The 20,651-nt window shown below is 39.5% G+C and overlaps 1 protein-coding gene across 3 annotated transcripts in view; it reads left to right on the top strand.

Moving 5' to 3' along the window:
* LOC134539962 (high affinity cAMP-specific and IBMX-insensitive 3',5'-cyclic phosphodiesterase 8-like) overlaps positions 1-20,192 on the top strand; it is a 240,847-nt gene extending 220,655 nt beyond the window's left edge. For all 3 annotated transcript variants that reach the window (XM_063382353.1, XM_063382352.1, XM_063382354.1), the window contains 6 exons: positions 2,226-2,425; positions 4,817-5,223; positions 9,161-9,312; positions 12,498-12,656; positions 16,960-17,089; positions 19,329-20,192. In XM_063382353.1, the coding sequence (XP_063238423.1) occupies positions 2,226-2,425; positions 4,817-5,223; positions 9,161-9,312; positions 12,498-12,656; positions 16,960-17,089; positions 19,329-19,474 (1,194 nt within the window). In that variant the 3' untranslated portion in view covers positions 19,475-20,192. The remainder of the gene's footprint in view (positions 1-2,225; positions 2,426-4,816; positions 5,224-9,160; positions 9,313-12,497; positions 12,657-16,959; positions 17,090-19,328) is intronic.
* Positions 20,193-20,651: the final 459 nt, after the last annotated feature.

The raw sequence follows: 20,651 nt of genomic DNA, 5'->3' as shown, positions 1-20,651 counted from the left end.
CCGCCATATTTATTTACAATGAACAAAAAACAAACCGAGGATGTACGATCGGGCGTTTGGCTCTCTCGTCTGTGAAAAGAAGGTTTCCCCAGCGTGGACGGGGAGTCAGTCACGCGGTCTCGGGACTCGGATCTCGCCCTGACCGACCGGGTCCCCGGGTCATCACGGGTCTTCGTTCTCTCGGGACACGGGTCACCTGGAGCATTTGACACATGAAAACCACGTTTTTTTCCACGTGATTAAACGACAAACTTCACCGTGTCTCATGACTAGAGACCGGAAAAAAATTCGCGGATTCATTTCGTGATGGACTAGAATCCAAACACGTTTGCCTTTTTACTGCGTCAGTGATTGGGGCCACAGTTTATCTGAATGACACTTGGCCAATTAAGAACCTTAAACAAAAAGAAGTATCGAATCACTAGCGTCCCAGTTAACAAGTGTCACGAGTCAGTAGCCAATGAGCAAATGTAATTTTCCCCCGCGTGCATAGAGGATCATGGAGTATATCCTACAGGTCATTGAACTCTCGAATTTTTCCGGTCTCTCTACTCATGACACCCCCGGTAGCAATCGCCCGTAAGTTTACGAAGATCCCTGGATAGTTTTGTCCTTTCGTGAATTTTGAGGCGGCACGAAAGTTTCCGGGTCGGGGAAAAATGTTTTCCCAACTCGCATGTCTGGCTGTCCATGCCTGTGCTGATCGCAAGTCAAAATCCCCACAAGGGTGGGGCTGGGTGGACCCCTGGGTCTAGGGCCCAGCCCCGTTTATTTATATCCCAGCGTGTGAAATAAATATACATCCTCGCTGTGGTTATTTTAAAGTAAAAAAAAAAGGGGGGGGGGGTTGTCTGTAAAGTCGGTTTACGGACGATAATTTTACGTGATAACGTCATAAGAAAAACATTGATGAAAAATTGCATACTTTTTAATTTTTCAAATATTATTTTTACAATTTTTTTTTTTTGCAAAATTTAATTTTAAATCATTTATTCAAACATATAATCACGAACAATTAGTTTTAAAAAAACCGCCTTTAACCTGTTTGATATTATAGAAGATTTTCTCTCACGGTGGTTGGCCGGTTCTCGCACGCTCGGGCTCAGGCGAAACGTGACGATGAGTCATGCTTTTTTTTTTTTTTTCGTGCGTGTGGGCCGGAGTTCATCGATTTATAAGACGTTATCACTAGAGACCTGCAAAATTCGCGGGTTCAATTACCTCCAGGATGGACTCTACTGCACTCTACATACTCGGGCAAATGCCACCTGTTCATTGGCTAATGACTTGTGAGTCGTCTCGACTGGGTGTCTGTGATTCGACACTTCTTTGAGTGAGGGTCTCTAATACTCCAGATTAACAGTGAACCAGTGGCAGAAGCAGCGCTAAGGTATAATTATTTCAATTGTATGTAGCATATCACGAAAGAATCCGCGAATTTTGCAGGTCTCTAGTTATCACGTTTGAAAAATTAATTTTTATAAATGAAGCTTACATTAAACTAGTAGAATAGTATCTAACCATAATTTTAAAAGGTTGAATAAACATTTTGAAAAAAAAAAAAAGTGTATATGTGAGTAATAACTGTGCAGTTATAATGTAGCACGACTCGCTGTAGCGGATCCAGAGGGGGTTGGGTCTAAGGGGTTCAAGCCCCCTCCAAAAGCATGTGGGTCCACTATTGTTTTAGTGTTTGCCTTGATGAAGCCTAGCCTCAGCTCGGTCAATCCCATTGGCGTAGCTGTGTTCATAATGTTGGGGGGGGGACGACAATTAATGATTTTGATGTCATGTAAACCCATTCCCCCTCTTACTAAGACGGGGGGGGGGGGGGGGTTCCGGTGGGTCCTCCACCGGAAAAATTTTGATTTTTTAAAAGTGCAAAATAGCGCTTTTTAAGCAGATTTTTTTTTTGTATCTAAACCATTGGATACACATCGATGTTATAATTATTATTGTTTCCTCAAGATAAAATTATTTGATGAGTGAAGAAATTGCAAATAAAGTTGGGCAGAATAATATTACAAAATAAAAATATATCACGGTCTAGAAAGTTGGGGGGGGGGACAGTCCCCTCCACCGAAAAAGTTAAAGGGGGACACGTCCCCCCTGTACGCCCCTGGACTCAAGCCCCTCCAAAACCGAAATCCTGTATCCGCCACTGAGCACGAGGTGGGGGGCATGATGGCCCATGTCGCGAGGTGGCTTGTCTCGTGACCCCGCAGCAAGGCGGCACGCCGGGCAACGTGTCGACGACCCGCCGCAGCTCCAGCGAGTCGTCCAACATCCGCATGTCGCTGAAGCAGCAGCCGACAAGCAAGGCGTCCAAGCTGCTGCCGCTCTCGGCCAAGGCCAAGGACCTGCTCGACCGGTCGCTGGACTGGGAGTTCGACATCTTCAGGCTCGAGAAGCTCACCGAGTTCAGGTAGCGTACCTACGGTCTGTCTTCTCCTGTTCCTCTTTTTTTCCTTCGCTTCGACGATACAGTCCCTAAAATAAACAGGACATGACATTTAACACACACAAAAGCATCACTTTGATCAATAGAGTTCCTAAATTAAACAGGACATTACATTTAACACACACAAAAGCTTCACTTTGATCATAGAGTTCCTAAATTAAACTGGACGTTTGTCACACACAAAAGCATCACTTTGACAATAGAGTTCCTAAACTAAACAGGACATGACATTTAACACACACAAAAGCATCACTTTGATCATAGAGTTCCTAAATTAAACTGGACGTTTGTCACACACAAAAGCATCACTTTGACAATAGAGTTCCTAAATTAAACAGGACATGACATTTAACTCACACAAAAGCATCACTTTGATCATAGAGTTCCTAAATTAAACTGGACGTTTGTCACACACAGAAGCATCACTTTGACAATAGAGTTCCTAATAAAAAACAGGAAATTACATTTAACACATGCAAAATTAAGCTTGTGTGTGAGTGTGTCTAGTCCCTCTAATCTTCGTGCGAAATTTTGAAAAAAAATGTAAACTTTTTTATAATTTGGAACAGTTGGACAAATTTTAAATATCTTAAATCTTACATAAGTTTTTTTATAAAGTATGTTTGAAGTCTAAATTTAATATTTTTAAGGAAAACGTTCACGTACATAAGTTGCTACAGTGTATAAAACGTTAATTAAAAATTAAATAAATATCTTCAATAGTTAAACCATCCAGTCAATTTAATTTGAAAATAATTTTATTTATTTTTTAACTTTTAGATGCTAAGATTTTTGGAAGCTAGGATTCTAGAGATCTCTGTGAAATGGTTATATGAAATATTGAGGAAGAACTAAATTTATGTTCTGTCTGTGCCGTGTATTTTTAGATGTCTCGGGAATTTCGAAGAAACTATACGAACTTATGTTAGTTTTTTTGTTTTTTTTAATAATTTCTAATTTAATGAATTATTAATTCCTTTTTTTTTTAATAATGTAGTAACTGAAAAGTTTGAGAGCTTTTTAACGTCGTAAGTAATTTCTACAAGAATTTTTCAACCAAGTGCTATTCATCTTAAAACTTCTGATGGTCTTTATAAACTTGTAATGGGAAGCTGGACATTTTAAACCATCAATGCATTGTGTGTATATATTCAAACCGGTTCAGAAAAAGTGTTTTTTTTTTGTCGCTGCGTCCCGGTGACATCTACATCTTAAGACTCGAGTGGTTGCTTGGCTTCTGGGCGGCTGCAACCCATTTATGCCCACGATATGTATGCTCCGGAGTAATTACTTTACTTTACAAATAATTTCTAATTTAATGAATGATTAATTCTTTTTTTAATAATGTAGTAACCGAGAAGTTTGAGAGCTTTTTAAAGTCGTAATTAATTTCTACAGGTATTTTTCAACCAAATGTTCATCATGTTACAACTTCTGATGGTCTTTATAAAGTTGTAATGGGAAGCTGGATATTTTGAACCAGCAATGCATTGTGTGTATATATTTAAACCGGTTCAAGGAAAGTGTTTAGTCGTTCCATCTAAAGCCTTGAGTAGTTGCTTGTCATCTGGTGACTACAACCCAGAAGCCGGTTTTCCCTCTGTCTATGGAGGTTTTACCTGGGTCCAACTTATCTAGTTTTAGTCTAGAATTAAGAGTGAGGGGAGTTAGTCATTGCGAAAACGTCTGCCATGGCTGGCCAATCCCCTCCTAGCACATGATGCACGTGACCTTTTCTGCATGGTTAAAAACCCGCATGTTTAGAGCGTATAGGGCTTGCCCTGAGACGCACTTAGAGTCTTCCCTACCTAGACCCCTCCCTTACACACTTAGATTTAACCTTTGAATATATATACTGTATAGAAGTCGCTAGTAGATAGGATTTACTCTACGTTTTTCAGAAGCGTATGATGAGCAGCTTGGGAACTTCACCGGTGCAGTGCGCTGCCGTAACGCCCTGTATCGTCTTAGTTGTTATTTACACGTTAGAGCGCAGCACTGTCACCCGCTGTCATTCCCCGCACCACCCACCTATCATTCACTGCAGCTCAAGGTCGTTCAACGGGAGGGGGAAGGGGTGTTTGAAGAGTTCGACACTTGTCCGCTAGGGACCATCACAAGTCGATGCCCTAGAGATGGTGGCGATTGCGGCGGTGAATTAACCAACTACCTCTAAACCGTATTAGAAATTTTAACCTGGGCTGGCGACTTCTATACAGTATATATATTCAAAGATTTAACTTAGGTTAGGAAGAAAAAAAACGGCGAGCTACTCCGGACAATGGCCGCGAGAGACCACGATATTCGCGGAGGAGCGCGTTGTAAAAGGCGCGATCGGACCGGTGTGTGTCGCAGGCCGCTGGTCCACCTCGGCATGAGCCTGTTCCTCCACTTCGACTCGCACTTCGCGCTGGGCTGCGACGAGACGACGCTGAAGAACTGGCTGACGCTCGTCGAGTACAACTACCGCCGCCGCAACTCGTACCACAACTCGACGCACGCCGCCGACGTGATGCAGTGCGCCGCCTGCTTCCTGGACGCCGGGAAGCTGCGCGCCGTGCTGGACCCCTTGGACCGCGCCATCTGCCTCGTGTCGGCCGCGGCGCACGACATCGACCACCCGGGCAAGTCGAGCGCCTTCCTCTGCAACTCGGACCACGAGCTGGCCTGCCTGTACAACGACATCAGCGTGCTGGAGTCTCACCACGCGGCGCTCACCTTCAAGCTCACCGTGTCCGACCCGCGCGTCAACATCTTCCAAGGTGCGTCCCCTCCCTCCCTATATCTCTCAATCTCTCTCTCTCTCTCTCTCTCTCTCTCTCTCTCTCTCTCTCTCTCTCTCTCTCTCTCTCTCTCTCTCTCTCTCTCCACCTCGACCGGGCCTGTGCGAACACCGACCGCCGAGTATCAAATCGAATGTCCCATCGCTCCCCCGAGGCGCTCGTCCTCGACTAGGCCTGTCCGAATACCAACCGAGTATCAAATCGAATACCCCGGCGCTCCCCCGAGGCCCTCGTCCTCGACTGGGCCTGTGCGAATAACAACCGAGTATCAAATCGAATGTCCCGACGCTCCACCGAGGCGCTCGTCCTCGACTGGGCCTGTCCGAATACCAACCGAGTATCAAATCTAATGTCCCGACGCTCCCCCGAGGCGCTCGTCCTCGACCAGGCCTGTACGAATACCGATCAAGTATAAAATCGAATGTCCCGACGCTCCCCGAGGCGCTCGACCTCGACTAGGCCTGTCCGAGTACCAACCGAGTATCAGATCGAATGTCCCGACGCTCCCCCGAGGCCCTCCTCCTCGACCAGGCCTGTGCGAACACCAACCGAGTATCAAATCGAATGTCTCGACGCTCCACCGAGGCGCTCGTCCTCGACTGGGCCTGTCCGAATACCAACCGAGTATCAAATCTAATGTCCCGACGCTCCCCCGAGGCGCTCGTCCTCGACCAGGCCTGTACGAATACCGATCAAGTATAAAATCGAATGTCCCGACGCTCCCCGAGGCGCTCGACCTCGACTAGGCCTGTCCGAGTACCAACCGAGTATCAGATCGAATGTCCCGACGCTCCCCCGAGGCCCTCCTCCTCGACCAGGCCTGTGCGAACACCAACCGAGTATCAAATCGAATGTCTCGACGCTCCACCGAGGCGCTCGTCCTCGACTGGGCCTGTCCGAATACCAACCGAGTATCAAATCTAATGTCCCGACGCTCCCCCGAGGCGCTCGTCCTCGACCAGGCCTGTACGAATACCGATCAAGTATAAAATCGAATGTCCCGACGCTCCCCGAGGCGCTTGACCTCGACTAGGCCTGTCCGAGTACCAACCGAGTATCAGATCGAATGTCCCGACGCTCCCCCGAGGCCCTCCTCCTCGACCAGGCCTGTGCGAACACCAACCGAGTATCAAATCGAATGTCTCGACGCTCCACCGAGGCGCTCGTCCTCGACTGGGCCTGTCCGAATACCAACCGAGTATCAAATCTAATGTCCCGACGCTCCCCCGAGGCGCTCGTCCTCGACCAGGCCTGTACGAATACCGATCAAGTATAAAATCGAATGTCCCGACGCTCCCCGAGGCGCTTGACCTCGACTAGGCCTGTCCGAGTACCAACCGAGTATCAGATCGAATGTCCCGACGCTCCCCCGAGGCCCTCCTCCTCGACCAGGCCTGTGCGAACACCAACCGAGTATCAAATCGAATGTCCCGACGCTCCCCCGAGGCGCTCGTCCTCGACCAGGCCTGTACGAATACCGATCAAGTATAAAATCGAATGTCCCGACGCTCCCCGAGGCGCTCGACCTCGACTAGGCCTGTCCGAGTACCAACCGAGTATCAGATCGAATGTCCCGACGCTCCCCCGAGGCCCTCCTCCTCGACCAGGCCTGTGCGAACACCAACCAAGTATCAAATCGAATGTCCCGACGCTCCCCTGAGGTGCTGGTCCTCGACTAGGCCTGTCCGAATACCAACCGAGTATCAAATCAATTTTTTTTTTTTAATATTCCGTGAATTCGAAACTATTTGCGAAACGATTGAAGTAAAAAAAAATAAAGGTTTAACCTAGCAACACATACTCAAAAAAATATATATTTAAACATGTTCATAAGCAGCTTCGCACATGTTCGAATACCAACCGAATTCCAAATCGAATTTTTTAAAATATTCTGCGAAGTCGAAATGTTTTGAGAATATTGTTCTCTGCGAAACGATTGAAGTAAAAAGAAAAAAAGAAAAAGAAAATGTTACCGAGAAACACATACACAAATCAATATTTAAAAAAAAAATTATAAATGTTCATCAGCAAAAGATACGCTTCCAATGTTTTTAAAGCTTTTCAACTACGAAGCTTCGCACAGGTTCGAATACCAACCGAATTCCAAATCGAATTTTTTTTTTTATATTCTGCGAAGTCGAAACGATTATTTAATGTTGTTCCCTGCAAAACGATTGAAGTAAAAAAAAATTTTAAAAAATTTTTTTTAAACATTTTTGTGAGATAATGTTACACTTTCCATGTTTTCAAAGCTTTGCAACCACGAAGCTTCGCACAGGCTTGCCTTCGACATCCTCGATACCAACCCTCTTCTCGTAGAACCTCGGGCACAGACACATCTGCAGACGCCTGCTGAACCAGCTTCAGCTCTCTCTCTCTCTCTCTCTCTGAGAGAACACAGGAGTTGCGGAAGCTTGCCACCTTTTTTGTGCAGTCGACGCGTCGGCATGCTCATTTCTCCGCTCCGCAGCATTCCTAGCGCTCATGTGTGAACATCTTATCTCTCGGTAATACGGCATTTGGTGGGAGTAATTGTGTGAACGGAAAGGAAGTCGCGTGTGTAATCGCAGTGCTGCCATCTGTGGCGGATGACGCGATCAAAAAGGTTCATGGAGACCAAGGAAATCTCGATAATTTTAACAAGATGGGGAGTATTTTAGTAAAAATTCCTTTTTGAAAATCAGGTCCAAAACCGGGATTTAGTTTTTTTTCTCACTTCCTTTCCGTTTTTAATTGGTGACGTTTTATTATACAGTTTAATATTTCGCTCTACAACTCTAAATATTCGGTAGCCGACCTTGCTGCTCCAGCAGCGAACTCCAGCGGCGGGCGGAGAAACTTCGTGGGTTTCGCGTCAAGAAATGTAGTTGAAAACACAATTTTCATATATTTGTCACTCTTGGGATTTTTATTTTATTTTAATAATTCTACTTTTAATTTCGTGTCCGAGTTTCGTGTTACAATTTTTTTTTTCTCAACGTGAGAACACGTGAATTTGCTCATTACCGAGGTTCGATGATTACACATCACAGGCGATATTTCCCTCTAATGTTAACGAAAATGACTATATACGGGTTTTGTGTTGCTACACGCGGGCCCGCCATCTTGGGTGCACATTTCCGTTCATCAACTTCCTTTTCCATTTTCACGAAATTATTTCTACCAAATGCTGTTAGGCTATACCGAGAGCTAAGAATTTTGCACATCAAAAATCCAAATAAAATAGTTCAGTTAAAATAAACAAATTATAATTAGGTACATCTTAGGAACTGACAAAAGTGTGACTGAAAGGTTTAAGGCCGTTTTGAAGTATCTAAATAAAATATTTCAGTTACAATAAACAAATTATAATTAGGTACATCTTAGGAACTGACAAAAGTGTGACTGAAAGGATCAAGGCCGTTTTGAAGTATGCAAATTAAATATTTCAGTTACAATAAACAAATAATAATTAGGCACATCTTAGGAACTGACAAAAGTGTGACTAAAAGGATTAAGGCCATTTTGAAGTATCCAAAGAAAACAGTTCAGTTAGAATAAATAGATTATGATTGGGTGCATCTTGGCAATTGACACAAAGTGTGTCTCAAAGCAAGGGCGCAACAACAGGGGGGGGAAGGGTATTTTGCCCCCCCCCCTTCTGAAACCTTGAAGTGGGGGCAAACGGGGGCAAAGAAAGTGTGCTGTGTAATCAATTTTTGGGTAATAAAACTGCTTAAATAGCACCATTTTCCACCTTCAAATACAAATTTTTTCCGGGGGAGGACCACCGGGCCCCCCCACTTCATTAAGGGGGGATAGATGATTCTTTATAAAAAAAAGGTATATTGCCCCCCTCCCCCCCCCCCTTTTTTTTGGAAATTTAGTTGTTGCGCCCCTGTGTGAAAGGATAAAGGCTGTGTGTGCCGCTGTGCAGGCCTGGAGCGCGACACCTACAAGGTGGTGCGGCAGAATGTCATCGACATGATCCTGGCCACGGAGATGACGCGCCACTTCGAGCACCTCACCAAGTTCGTGAGCGTGTTCAGCAGGCCCGGCTCCAAGGACGAGGAGCTCAGCATCCTGGAGGTGACCGCCGCGGACTGCGTGTCCTCTCGCGGGAGATGTGTCGCGAATATGGATGCATCCTTGTATCGGAAATATGGATGCATCGATGTATCGGAAATATGGGTAAATCGATGTATCGGAAATATGGGTAAATCGATGTATCGGAAATATGGGTACATCGATGTATCGGAAATATCGATGCATTGATGTATTGGAAATATGGATACATCGAAGTATTGGAAATATTGGATACGTCGATGTATCTGAAATATTAATACATCGTTGTATCGGAAATATGGATGCATCGATGTATCGGAAATATGGGTAAATCGATGTATCGGAAATATGGGTAAATCGATGTATCGGAAATATGGGTACATCGATGTATCGGAAATATGGGTACATCGATGTATCGGAAATATCGATGCATTGATGTATTGGAAATATGGATACATCGAAGTATTGGAAATATTGGATACGTCGATGTATCTGAAATATTAATACATCATTGTATCGGAAATATGGATACATCGATGTATCGGTAATATGGATACATCGATGTGTCGCAAATATGGATACATCCATGTATCAGAAATATGGGTACACAGATGTATCGGAAATATGGGTACGTCGATGTATCGGAAATATGGATACGTCGATGTATCGGAAATATGGGTACATCGATGTATCGCAAATATGGGTACATCTATGTATCGCAAATATGGGTACATTTATGTATCGCAAATATGGGTACATCTATGTATCGGAAATATGGAGACATCTATGTATCGGAAATATGAATACATCTATGTATCGGTAATATGGATACATCGATGTGTTGGAAATATGGATACATGGTTTGTATCGAAAATTTGGATACATCGATGTATCGGAAATTGGGTACATCGATGTATCGGAAATTGGGTACATCTATGTATCCGAAATTGGGTACTTCGATGTATCGGAAATATTGATACATCGTTGTATCGTAAATATGGGTACATCGATGTATCGGAAATATGGATACATCGTGTCAAATTAATTACAATTTGGTGTTGATGTTTTGATGGCGATAATTGTTTTAACGTCGGTATTTTGTCCTGATGATATTGAACTGAAATAATTTGATGTTTTCCAACCCTCCATCTCCAACATTTTGAATAAAAAATCACCCGTGTATTCTAAAACCTTACAGAATAAATACATTGTAACAGGCAACAATGTCGATAGGGACTTCTTTAAGAAATTTTTTTTTGTGAAAATTTTGTTAGGTTGTGTAGGCCTATTTCATAATTTAACTTTCATTTTACTTCTATTAGTAAAAACCAGTTTGGCTTTTTGCTGGTAAGAGATCAACTTGTTTCAGGTAGTTTCACCATAAAAGCTTGGGACATAGCTGTCAAGAACTAAATGTTACATATCCTTAAATATTAGTTTTATAATAAGCAAATTGAGGGTAAAAGTTTGATATTTTGATAACACGATACGTCGATTATATCAAGCTGATAGTTTATTGGCATAGATTTTTTTTTTCCATTCCTACTTCTGTCCATAGTTACCAGTAAAACTAAATATTTCAGAAAAGTTATTTGAATGGTTCTTCCAATGTGGAAGATTGCTTTACATTTTTTTTTTACATACGCTATTGCTGGTCACACTGTATTCCATTAAGAAATCTCAATAACGAAATGATAAAAATTAAGAACGTGTTAACACACAAGAAAAGGGCCAAAATCACCCGATGTCGAAAGTTAAAATCATAGACAGCACAGAAAATTCCGGGAAAGGAATTGGTCAGCTCAGACAGACAGTCTGTTTGTCGCTGTGTTTTCCAAGGTTTTTTTTTTTTACTTTATTTACTGTTTTTTTTGGAACTTTCTCGTTTTCAGCCTACAGTGGCCGTCTTCGCAGTAATATGTTTTTCTAATTCCTTCCACAGAATTTTTTTATGCTGTCTATGATTTTAAACTTTTGACATCAACTGATTTTGGCTTTTTTTTTTTTGTTTACAAATTTATGTGTTTTCGTGTTGCAAATACACTTACAATACGAAACTTGAACACGAGATGTAACGTATAAATCTTTAAAATAAAGCCGAGCGTGATAAATATAAGCAAATTGAGTTTTCAACTGCATTTCTGGACGCGAATCACACGTGGTTTCCGCACCCGCCGCTAGAATTCGCTGCCGGATCAGCTACGCCGACTATCAATCCATTTGATTAGCAGAACTAAATTACCATATTATGAAACGGCTCTTTAAAAAAAGAAATACCAAACTTCAGCGTTGGACTTGATTTATTGATAATTTATTTTATTAAAATACTGCCCCGCTTGTTAGAATGCATTAAACAGTTGATACTCTTATAATGATTTCCTTTGGCTTTGTGAATTTCCGTTCGCGCCATCCACCACAGATGGCAGCACCATGGTCTTAAGTTGTTACACGTTAAGAATTAGTCAGGGAATTTTGTGATTTTTGGGTCATGGAAAAACGGAGAAATGTTATTACAGCGTTTGTGTGTGCAAATTGCAACAGAGAGCGATTGAGGACGGACAGAAGAAGTGTGAAGGAGAAAAATATTTAGAGTTTTGTAAACTAACTCTTCACTCTGAGCTTTAGACTTCAAGTTATACAATTTCTTGTGTACCCATGTTTTTTTTTTTTTTTAATCTCTCTTTCTTACTTTTGAGATGTAAAAGTACTCTGTAATATTTAGTTTTTGTGGTTGTACAGTTTGTTTGTGTATATGTATGTATGTATGTATTTGCATCAATTGACATGTTCTATATCCCGGAGTCCTTATCTCCATACAGGGGCGAAGCCAGGGGGGGGGGCGTTTAGGGGTTGAACCCCCCCCCCCCCCCCCCTTAGCACCAAATATTTAATTAATTTCTTATTCATCACTCAAACAAATTTCATATTAAAATTAATAAAATTTTTACCATTACAATATTTAAATTTAAGCACCGAAAACTGCTAAAATAGCAATATTTTACACCTTAAAATCCCAATTTTCCCGGTGGAGGACCCCCGGACCAACCGCTTTAATACGGTGGGGGGGGGGGGGGCATGCTTCTTAACACCCCCCCGTACGCAAATCCTGGCTACGCCACTGCGTCCATATGGGATCTACAGAACAAAAAAATTGAATAAATAAATAAAATAATAAACACCGCAAAGTTTTCGACCGAACCTGTTCCCAGGCGAGCGAGGCGATAGACCCGTTCCACACGTACAGCCTGGAGCAGCTGTCGCTGGTCAAGCGGATGCTAATCAAGTGCGCCGACGTGTCCAATCCGACGCGGCCCGTCCACAACTGCGTGGAGTGGGCGCTGCGCATAGCGGAGGAGTACTTCACGCAGGTCAGCTCTTTCCCTCCGCGTCTGCGCGTTCTCGCGTCCGGGGAGAGGGGGGGGGTTGGCCTTCGGTCCGCACGCGCGTGGAAGCCACGACCGCAACCCGAACAGTTCCGAAGTTTACCGAAGTAAAATGTTAGGTTAGGTTTGATTGGGAGACCCAAAGGTGGGTTTACGATTGAAAATTAAGAATTAAGACTTAAGACTTAGTCGTGTACTTACCATATGACTCTATGTGAACTAGTGGAATGGTTTACGATTGTCGTGTGTGAATTTTGACGGGTCGTGTGCGAACCATATGATGACTTAAGACTTAACAGAAATGGTTATATTTTATATTTTTCGTTAAGACTTAAGGGAAGCGACCAATCACAACAAACCGGAACCTTTCAACCGGAAGTTTGTCTTATTATTGGACCGAGCGAGGCAGTATTTTTGGTTAGAATTCGTATATTTGTCATTTGTAATCATCATCCATTTCGAAAAATAGATATCCCATTTGTCAATAACCTATTTCAAACCTGCTTCTCCGTTTCAAACAATGGCCGACCATGTGCTGTGATTAGTTAGAATTGACGACTTCTATGTCAATCATAAACTGGAAAATGTAGTTTTGACTTAATCGTGTGCTCGATGATAAGTTATAATTCTTAAGGAAATCAATCGTAAACCCAGCTTAAGATGCACATAAAGTTCTGCCATTCCCGATTACACCCGAACAATTCACCTTCGGCCAACTTCGGGTTTTGTTTTATTTTTGCGCAGGAAAAATGAATTCAAATGTTAAAAGTGGTCGGTTAGGTTAGCTACATTAAAACACTTTAAAACACTATGGACTGTTAGTTAGGTTAGTATAGCTACATTAAAATAATCAGAGAAATATAAATATATATATAAAAAAAAACCGAGGTTGGCCGAAGGTGTATATTCGGGCGTGTTCGGGCAGGGACAGTACTTGATGGACATCTTAGGCTTCCCTTGATTTTTTTTTAGGGAGAGTAATTTAGGTTAGGATAGGTAAGGTTGTAGGGTGCTGAGGTTCGATAAAACTCTGGCCAGCAATCTTTTTGTGTTTTTTTCCATAGTCTGGTTGCAGTTAAAAGAAAAAAAAATCTGTAATTGACAACGCATGACTAAGGCATTTGAATTGAGTTATAATGTTATTAATGTGGAAGTGACAGAGGATTTCAATAGAACTAAATAAAAATGAATATATAATATATCAAATGACATGTTTTACTCAATAAGAAGATGATATCAAACAGCACCTACCTTGTTTCTTACGTTTTAGTGTTTTTTTTTCGTAATCTGAATACAGTTTTTTAAGCTATTTTTTAAATTTTAATATTTTCCGATTTAACCTGTCATGCGACAGAAAAAAGACGAGTGATATAGTAGCTTGAGTACTACATACTTAATAATTAAACATGGACATTCATTATAAAACAATTGCTCAGTATGCGGAATAGAATAAAGTAAACCGCCTTCTTTATCTGCCCCTACCGACAATGCTGCGAGATACAGCATAGGCGTAGTTAATATGAGTAGGCCTACCTATGTGTGAAATGTAAGCTTAGTAGTTCCTAAAGGTGAAAGTTTGTAAGAAAATGTGAGGATGAGAGGGAGGTGTGTCAGTGAGTGTAGAGTAGATAAGATATATGTAATCTTGCTGTACATAAATTTAAAAAAAAAAATTATTATACTCTGCTATATATTAACAGATGAAAATACATTACAAAAATAGATACAAGAAGATAACTGGGTATTTACTTATTATTGAACAGAGTCACTACTTCTCAGCCTTTCCAAATCCATCAAAGATGCTAAATCATGAGGGTTACATAAAATTTTTGCATGTCCAGATCGTTAATAAAAAACCCTCCACTGTTCTAACCCTACTTAATGCAACGTAAAATTGGCCCTTTCCAAAAATACGTTTTCCAACGTCAAAAAAAAAAAGCAAGGAATGAAATTGGTTAAAATCGGGGTTTACAAGGTAAAATCGACTTCTCATTTTTTGAAGTCGGTTAAAATTGTAGCCTATGTTACCCAGGCCATAATAACGAATTGATTGACACCTTATTAATCAAAATCGGATAAATAGTTTAGGCGCTACGGAGGAACGAAGGTAAATACAAACACAAAATACATACATAGACTTCTAAAAAATAAACCTTCCTTTTGGCTTCGCCGTAGTCGGGTTAAAAGATGCTCTAACAAGGAAGGTAAAGACTTTTGCGCATGTATTAAAAAGCAAGGAAGTATTACCACGCGCATGTGCGAAAGGAAATAGAAGGGGAAGCTAAAGGAAGAGGTGTGGTATAACTAGACTCTAAAGATGTGAATGTGGTGGGCAGTGAAGGAAGAGGACGGAAAACAGATGCGCCGCGGCAATTCGAAGTCCGGCAGGTTGAACCACTTCAAGGTTAGATTAGGTTAGGTTTAGTTAGGTCGGTCCTAAGATGATTGTGTGTTGGTTCTGGGTTTGTTTTGGTTTTGTTTTGGTTTTGGGTTGATTCTGAGATGGTTTTGCGATGGTTCTGGGTTTGTTTTGGTTTGGTTTTGGGTTGATTCTGAGATGGCATTGTGATGGTTCTGGGTTGGTTCGGGGACGGTTCGAGGACTGGTCTGGGTTGGTTTTGGGTAGGTTTTTGGTTGGTTCTGGGTTTGTACTGGGATGGTTTTGAGATTGTTCTGGGTTGGTTCTGGGATTGTTGTGGGTTGGTTGTGGGTTGGTTCTGGGTTTGTTCTGGGATGGTTCTGCTATTGTTCTGGGTTGGTTCGGGGATGGTTCGGGGACTGTACTGGGTTGGTTTTAGGTATGTTATTGGTTGGTTCTGGGTTGGTTCTGGGATTGTTGTGGGTTGGTTCTGGTATTGTGGGTTTGTTCTGGGATTTTTTTGAGATTGTTCTGTGTTGGTTCTGTTTTGTTCTGGGTTGGTTCTGAGATTGTGGGTTTGTCTGGGATAGTTTTGAGATTGTTCTGGGTTGGTTCTGTGTTGGTTCTGTTTTGTTCTGGGTTGGTTCTGAGATTGTTCTGGGTTGTTTCTGTGTTTGTTCGATGATGGTTTGGGGACTTTTATGGGTTGGTTCGGGGATGGTTCGGGGACAGTTTGAGGACTGTTCTGGGTTGGTTCTAGGATTGTTGTGGGTTGGTTTTGAGATTGTTCTGGGATGTTTTTGGGGTGTTTTTTGGGATGTTGCTGGGTTGGTTCTGGGATTGTTCTGGGTTGGTACTGGGTTGATTCTGGGATGTTTTTAGGATTTTTTGGGATGTTTCTGGGATGATTCTGGGATTATTCTTGCATGTGTGCGTGCGTGCGTGCGTGATTTAGGTATTGGGTGAAATGCGAACCGTCATGAGTTCATAGGTATATATAATTGCTTGGCGAGCACATGTCAGTTGTGGTTATGAATTATGCCAGTGATTGTGTCATAGTGCTGTAAAATATGATGAAATAAGTTTCTCCAGCGACTGTTTTGCTTGGTACATTTTCCAGTGGTGATGCAATCAATTATTTTTTATTGCTGATTGTTTCCCTCACTTTGCTGTAAGAATGTAAAAATATATAAATCGTCTTAAGCCGCTTTGTTTGCCTCTAATAGTGATCTTAGTACCTTAGAGTTTATGGACTTAACCACTTTTTAACAACAATACTTAAGGAAGTATTAATTTTCTTTATCTTATATAACTCAATCCTAAATATTTTTGTCTCTTGTGGCAGTAAATTTATATTCACGATTCATAAAAAGGGACAAGATTTTATGGAAATTGCGATAATTGGTTTAGTAAGCAAAATTAATTTCATTTCATTATTTTAGCCAGAATATTGTAAAAAAATGTATAAATATAATTTAAAGATTAATTTGACTCAATTTGTACTTCACTTATTCACTCATATTTGAATTACTGATTTAAATTTTAAAAAAAAAATATTTTCAGATAGATTGTTATTTTTTGAGTAAATGGGTTTTAAACTTGTTTATTACACATTTCTTTGTTGTGTTGTAAAGGTTGCATGTATCACTGTTGAAATTACACTATACTCATGAAATAGTGTTATAAACAAATGAAATTTATCAAAATAAGGACAATTAAACCATAATTGCCTGTTTTAAAAACAAATTTGATTTAAATTGATGATCTAGAATTATCTTTAATCATAAATTATTTTGTTAAATTTGATTTAATAAGGTACATTATTTAACTTTCATAAAACTTTTTAGTTTAAAAATACAAAATTGCTGTACAAGGATTAGGTGTAATTATTACCATGGTGCCCAATTTTATTAATTTTTTGTCTCACAGACAGACGAAGAGAAAGCGAACAACCTGCCAGTGGTGATGCCGTTATTCGACAGAGCTACCTGCTCCATTCCAAAATCTCAGATCGGTTTCATGGACTTCATCATCAGAGAGATGTTCGAGGCTTGGGAAGGTTTGTTTTGTAATTTGTTTTAATTCTTTAAAGCTTCCATGAGTAACCAGGAGGTAAAATATAGATACCCAACAAAACAAATTGTTCCCACTGCGTAAAATAGATACTAAAAAAATTATTTTGGAAATTTGTTATACTCTTGCATACTTTCTTTGGAACATGTTTTCATAGCCTTGCATACTTTGCTGTGATGTAGCATTTTAGTGATTGCAGTTCTTTAATTTTAATTAAGCACTTCTCATATAGTTATTGATATTCTTATCTAAAATCAAACAACATTATTACTATCCCAATCATATATTATTGCATTCCATGTATAATTTTTTAAGCTATTTGCAATTTTTTTCCCCATTTGATTTCAGGTTTCTAGTAGTTGATATTGTGCTAAGAACCAAAGCTGTAAAGAACTCAAAATACATTTTTTAAATGGTTTCTCTTATTTTCTTTCATTAAGGAAATAATGTTTATATAAACTTAATAGCCCTTAAGCAATAATGTAGATGGTTGAACAAGAAGTCACAAAAGATCTCTCGCATAGTAAACAATTGCAATATTTTTTTTTAATTAAATACATAGCTTGAAACTTTAAAATCAGACAAGCAAAAAAAAGAATTACTAATTGCCATCCTCCATAGACAATGATCTAAAGGCCAAATATGTCAAACGCAGCACTTCTTGTGCATTAGGTAATCTCCATGCATGCAACTACATAATATTAATGTGATGGGTTGTATAAGTAAACCAAATTTAGGTTTATTAGATTAACATAACTTTAATACTTTCATCACCTCTTCCATTTTTTTAGATAACTGCATTTACTTTAAAATGCTAGGAAATCGATTTTTCGTGTTAAAAACAAATGGCTGGCAGAACTCCTGCCTGATCTACGTGGAGAATGTGGCTTCTAATCATGGGGGAGAAACTCTAAAATGCCGAGACTGAGACCTAGTTTGTTGAAGTAGTTATGGGCCCATCCGCTAGATAGTAGTTTTCTTAATATATTGCTGAAATAACTACATTAATTTATTAGGAGAAGTAATGTATAAGCTATCAGGCAAACAAACCAGTGAAAATTCACTCTATTTAGGTAGCCACTTATTTTGTAGTGTGTAATACGATGAGTTTTTGCACCTCCTACTCCTTTATTTATTACATGACGGTTTATTACAAAACAGCATTAAGTATTTTTGCATCCATTAAATTGCACTGCCAAGGAGAAAACTTAATATAACCAAAAAAAGTATTAACTAAAAAAAAAATTTTTGTATGAGAACCTCTATTACAATTTTTTATTTGCTGGTAGTTATGGGCCCACCCAACAGATAGCGACACATGTCGCGTGAAACATGGTTTCAGTTTCCACTGTAAGAGTCGCACTTCTATATTTCCCTCCTTGTTCTGTGCTACTTATCACACTACCAGCGAGTAATCACAGTCCTTACACCCTGTCAGGAGCAGCTTCTATTACTTTCGGCATCCACATAAATCAAGATCACACCAAAACCTTAAAGCCGCTTCAATTCCTCGAATTGCTTTCACACCAAACGGGATTATAAGCAAAAATTATTTTTCATTAATTATTCAAGCTTAGAAGTGTCAAGACACAGCATGAGATATTATGTGTAAATTAAAATTTTGAGTTGAGCAAAACAAGGTTAAATGTCTCTGTATTATTATAACCCGATGCATTTAAAATATCATAAATATATTTTCAAGTCTATGTGAAAGGGGGGACCCCCCAATTATTTTTTTATATCGCCCCCTCCCCCTTCCCCCATTAATTCACCCAAAAAAGTATTTTATTTAACTACACATAAAATCGGACAATACTAAAATAGTAAATGACCAAAATATATGGTAAGAAAAGAACAAGAATAACATGTAATTTAGCCAAAGAAATTTTAATATTTATCACATCTGTAGTGTAAATGCATTTGTTTATTATATACTATATTTTCCTTACGTGTTTTATATGGCATTTTTTCTTTATAATTATATATTTGTTTATAAATTCAATAATATTATAACTACCAAACAATATTTATTTTACGATTTTTTTTTTTTTGCAAGTTTGAGAGCGACTATTGCTGCAATCATTTTCAAGGTCGAACAACAACTGAAGGCCCTATATAAATGCTGTGTCAGAACATCAGACCTATTGTAAATGAGTGTAGCTTCGAAGATGTTGGATTCCTTGCGACTTATCAGCATAACTGAACAAGTCCTTTACTTTTTTCAGAATTCATTGAAATGCCGAAGCTACTGGAATACATGGAGAAGAATTACACTTTCTGGAAAGACTTGGAGACAAGAGGCATTGTGAGCTCACGAGATATTGAACGTGACAGAAAAGATCGTCTGAGAAGCATGGCTGCCTCTACGTAAATTTTGTGATGTGTCTGTATTCTGTTTTGTAAAATTTGGTGAAAATCAATCTCTCTCGAGACAATTTCTTCCTTCAACCTTGATGTTCATTGGTGTTAAAAAAATAAAAAGGGGGGAGAAAAATCATAACTTGCCTTCCGATTGTCGTCAGTGAAAAGAGTTTTTATTGTGTGACCGTTGAAGATGAATTGAGTCATTACTTGTAATTTGCCGGTATGAAACGATTTTTTTCTCGAGAATTAAAGTATTATTTTAAGAAATATAATTTATTATCACGGTTATGTACATTGTAAGTATTTTTGTTAAATTATTCACATGGTACCTGTTTGTTTGCACTCGTTATTACGTAATTTACAAACTGTAACACTTTTTTTTGTTGGCTACATGTATAAATGTTTGTTCCCAGTGGATTTTTTAAATGTTGGTGTTACTGAACTCTAAGTGTTTGCTTTAAGCGACTTCATTACGATTTATGTTCCCAGAAAATCTTTTCATTTTATTAAAACCGTATTGTTTAGTAATGTTTGTGTTATTTCACTCATGTTCTTTTGAGTACACTGATCAAGTAATCAAATTTTAATAGACGCAAAATAATATTCCATCTTAAATATTTTGTTTGTAAAATTTTACATAATATAAAAAATAAACTGACTTTTTATTTGTAATTATTATGTATGAATTTTATTAACGTTGTAAAAAATTAAAGATATTCAGTATATCTTTCCTGGCACTACAATTATTTCCAAGAAAATATTTAATTATAAGGCAACGCACAGAATTAGTTTCTATTTATGGAACAATTTAATGCAGGCACTGAGTATTAAGCATGGGTAACGTGATATTCTTCAATATCTATTTTTGACTGCAGGTACAAAACACCCCCAAAGCCCAAACTCTTTTTTTTTTGTTTGGGAAGTGTTGTATGGGTACTTTTTTAATTAAAAAATACTAGTACATGATTTAAACGACTTTGTTGATTTTAAACATGACTGTAAATGAACTTTTTTTAATACTATATATATTTTAGAAATAAATGCAGAATGTGTTTATAAAAAACCTAAGCAATGTGGAAAAAAATTAAATTAAATAAATTTACCCACAAACCTAAATATCTAACTGAAAAAAAAAATTATATTAGATTTCATTGAGTTAAGTTCAGTAAGTGAAGTTAGTAACA

Source organism: Bacillus rossius, chromosome 16 (genome assembly GCF_032445375.1).
Source record: "Bacillus rossius redtenbacheri isolate Brsri chromosome 16, Brsri_v3, whole genome shotgun sequence".
Classification (NCBI taxonomy): Eukaryota; Metazoa; Arthropoda; class Insecta; order Phasmatodea; family Bacillidae; genus Bacillus; species Bacillus rossius.
Note: the sequence above shows the minus strand (reverse complement) of the source record. Positions and strands in the feature narration are given on the sequence as shown.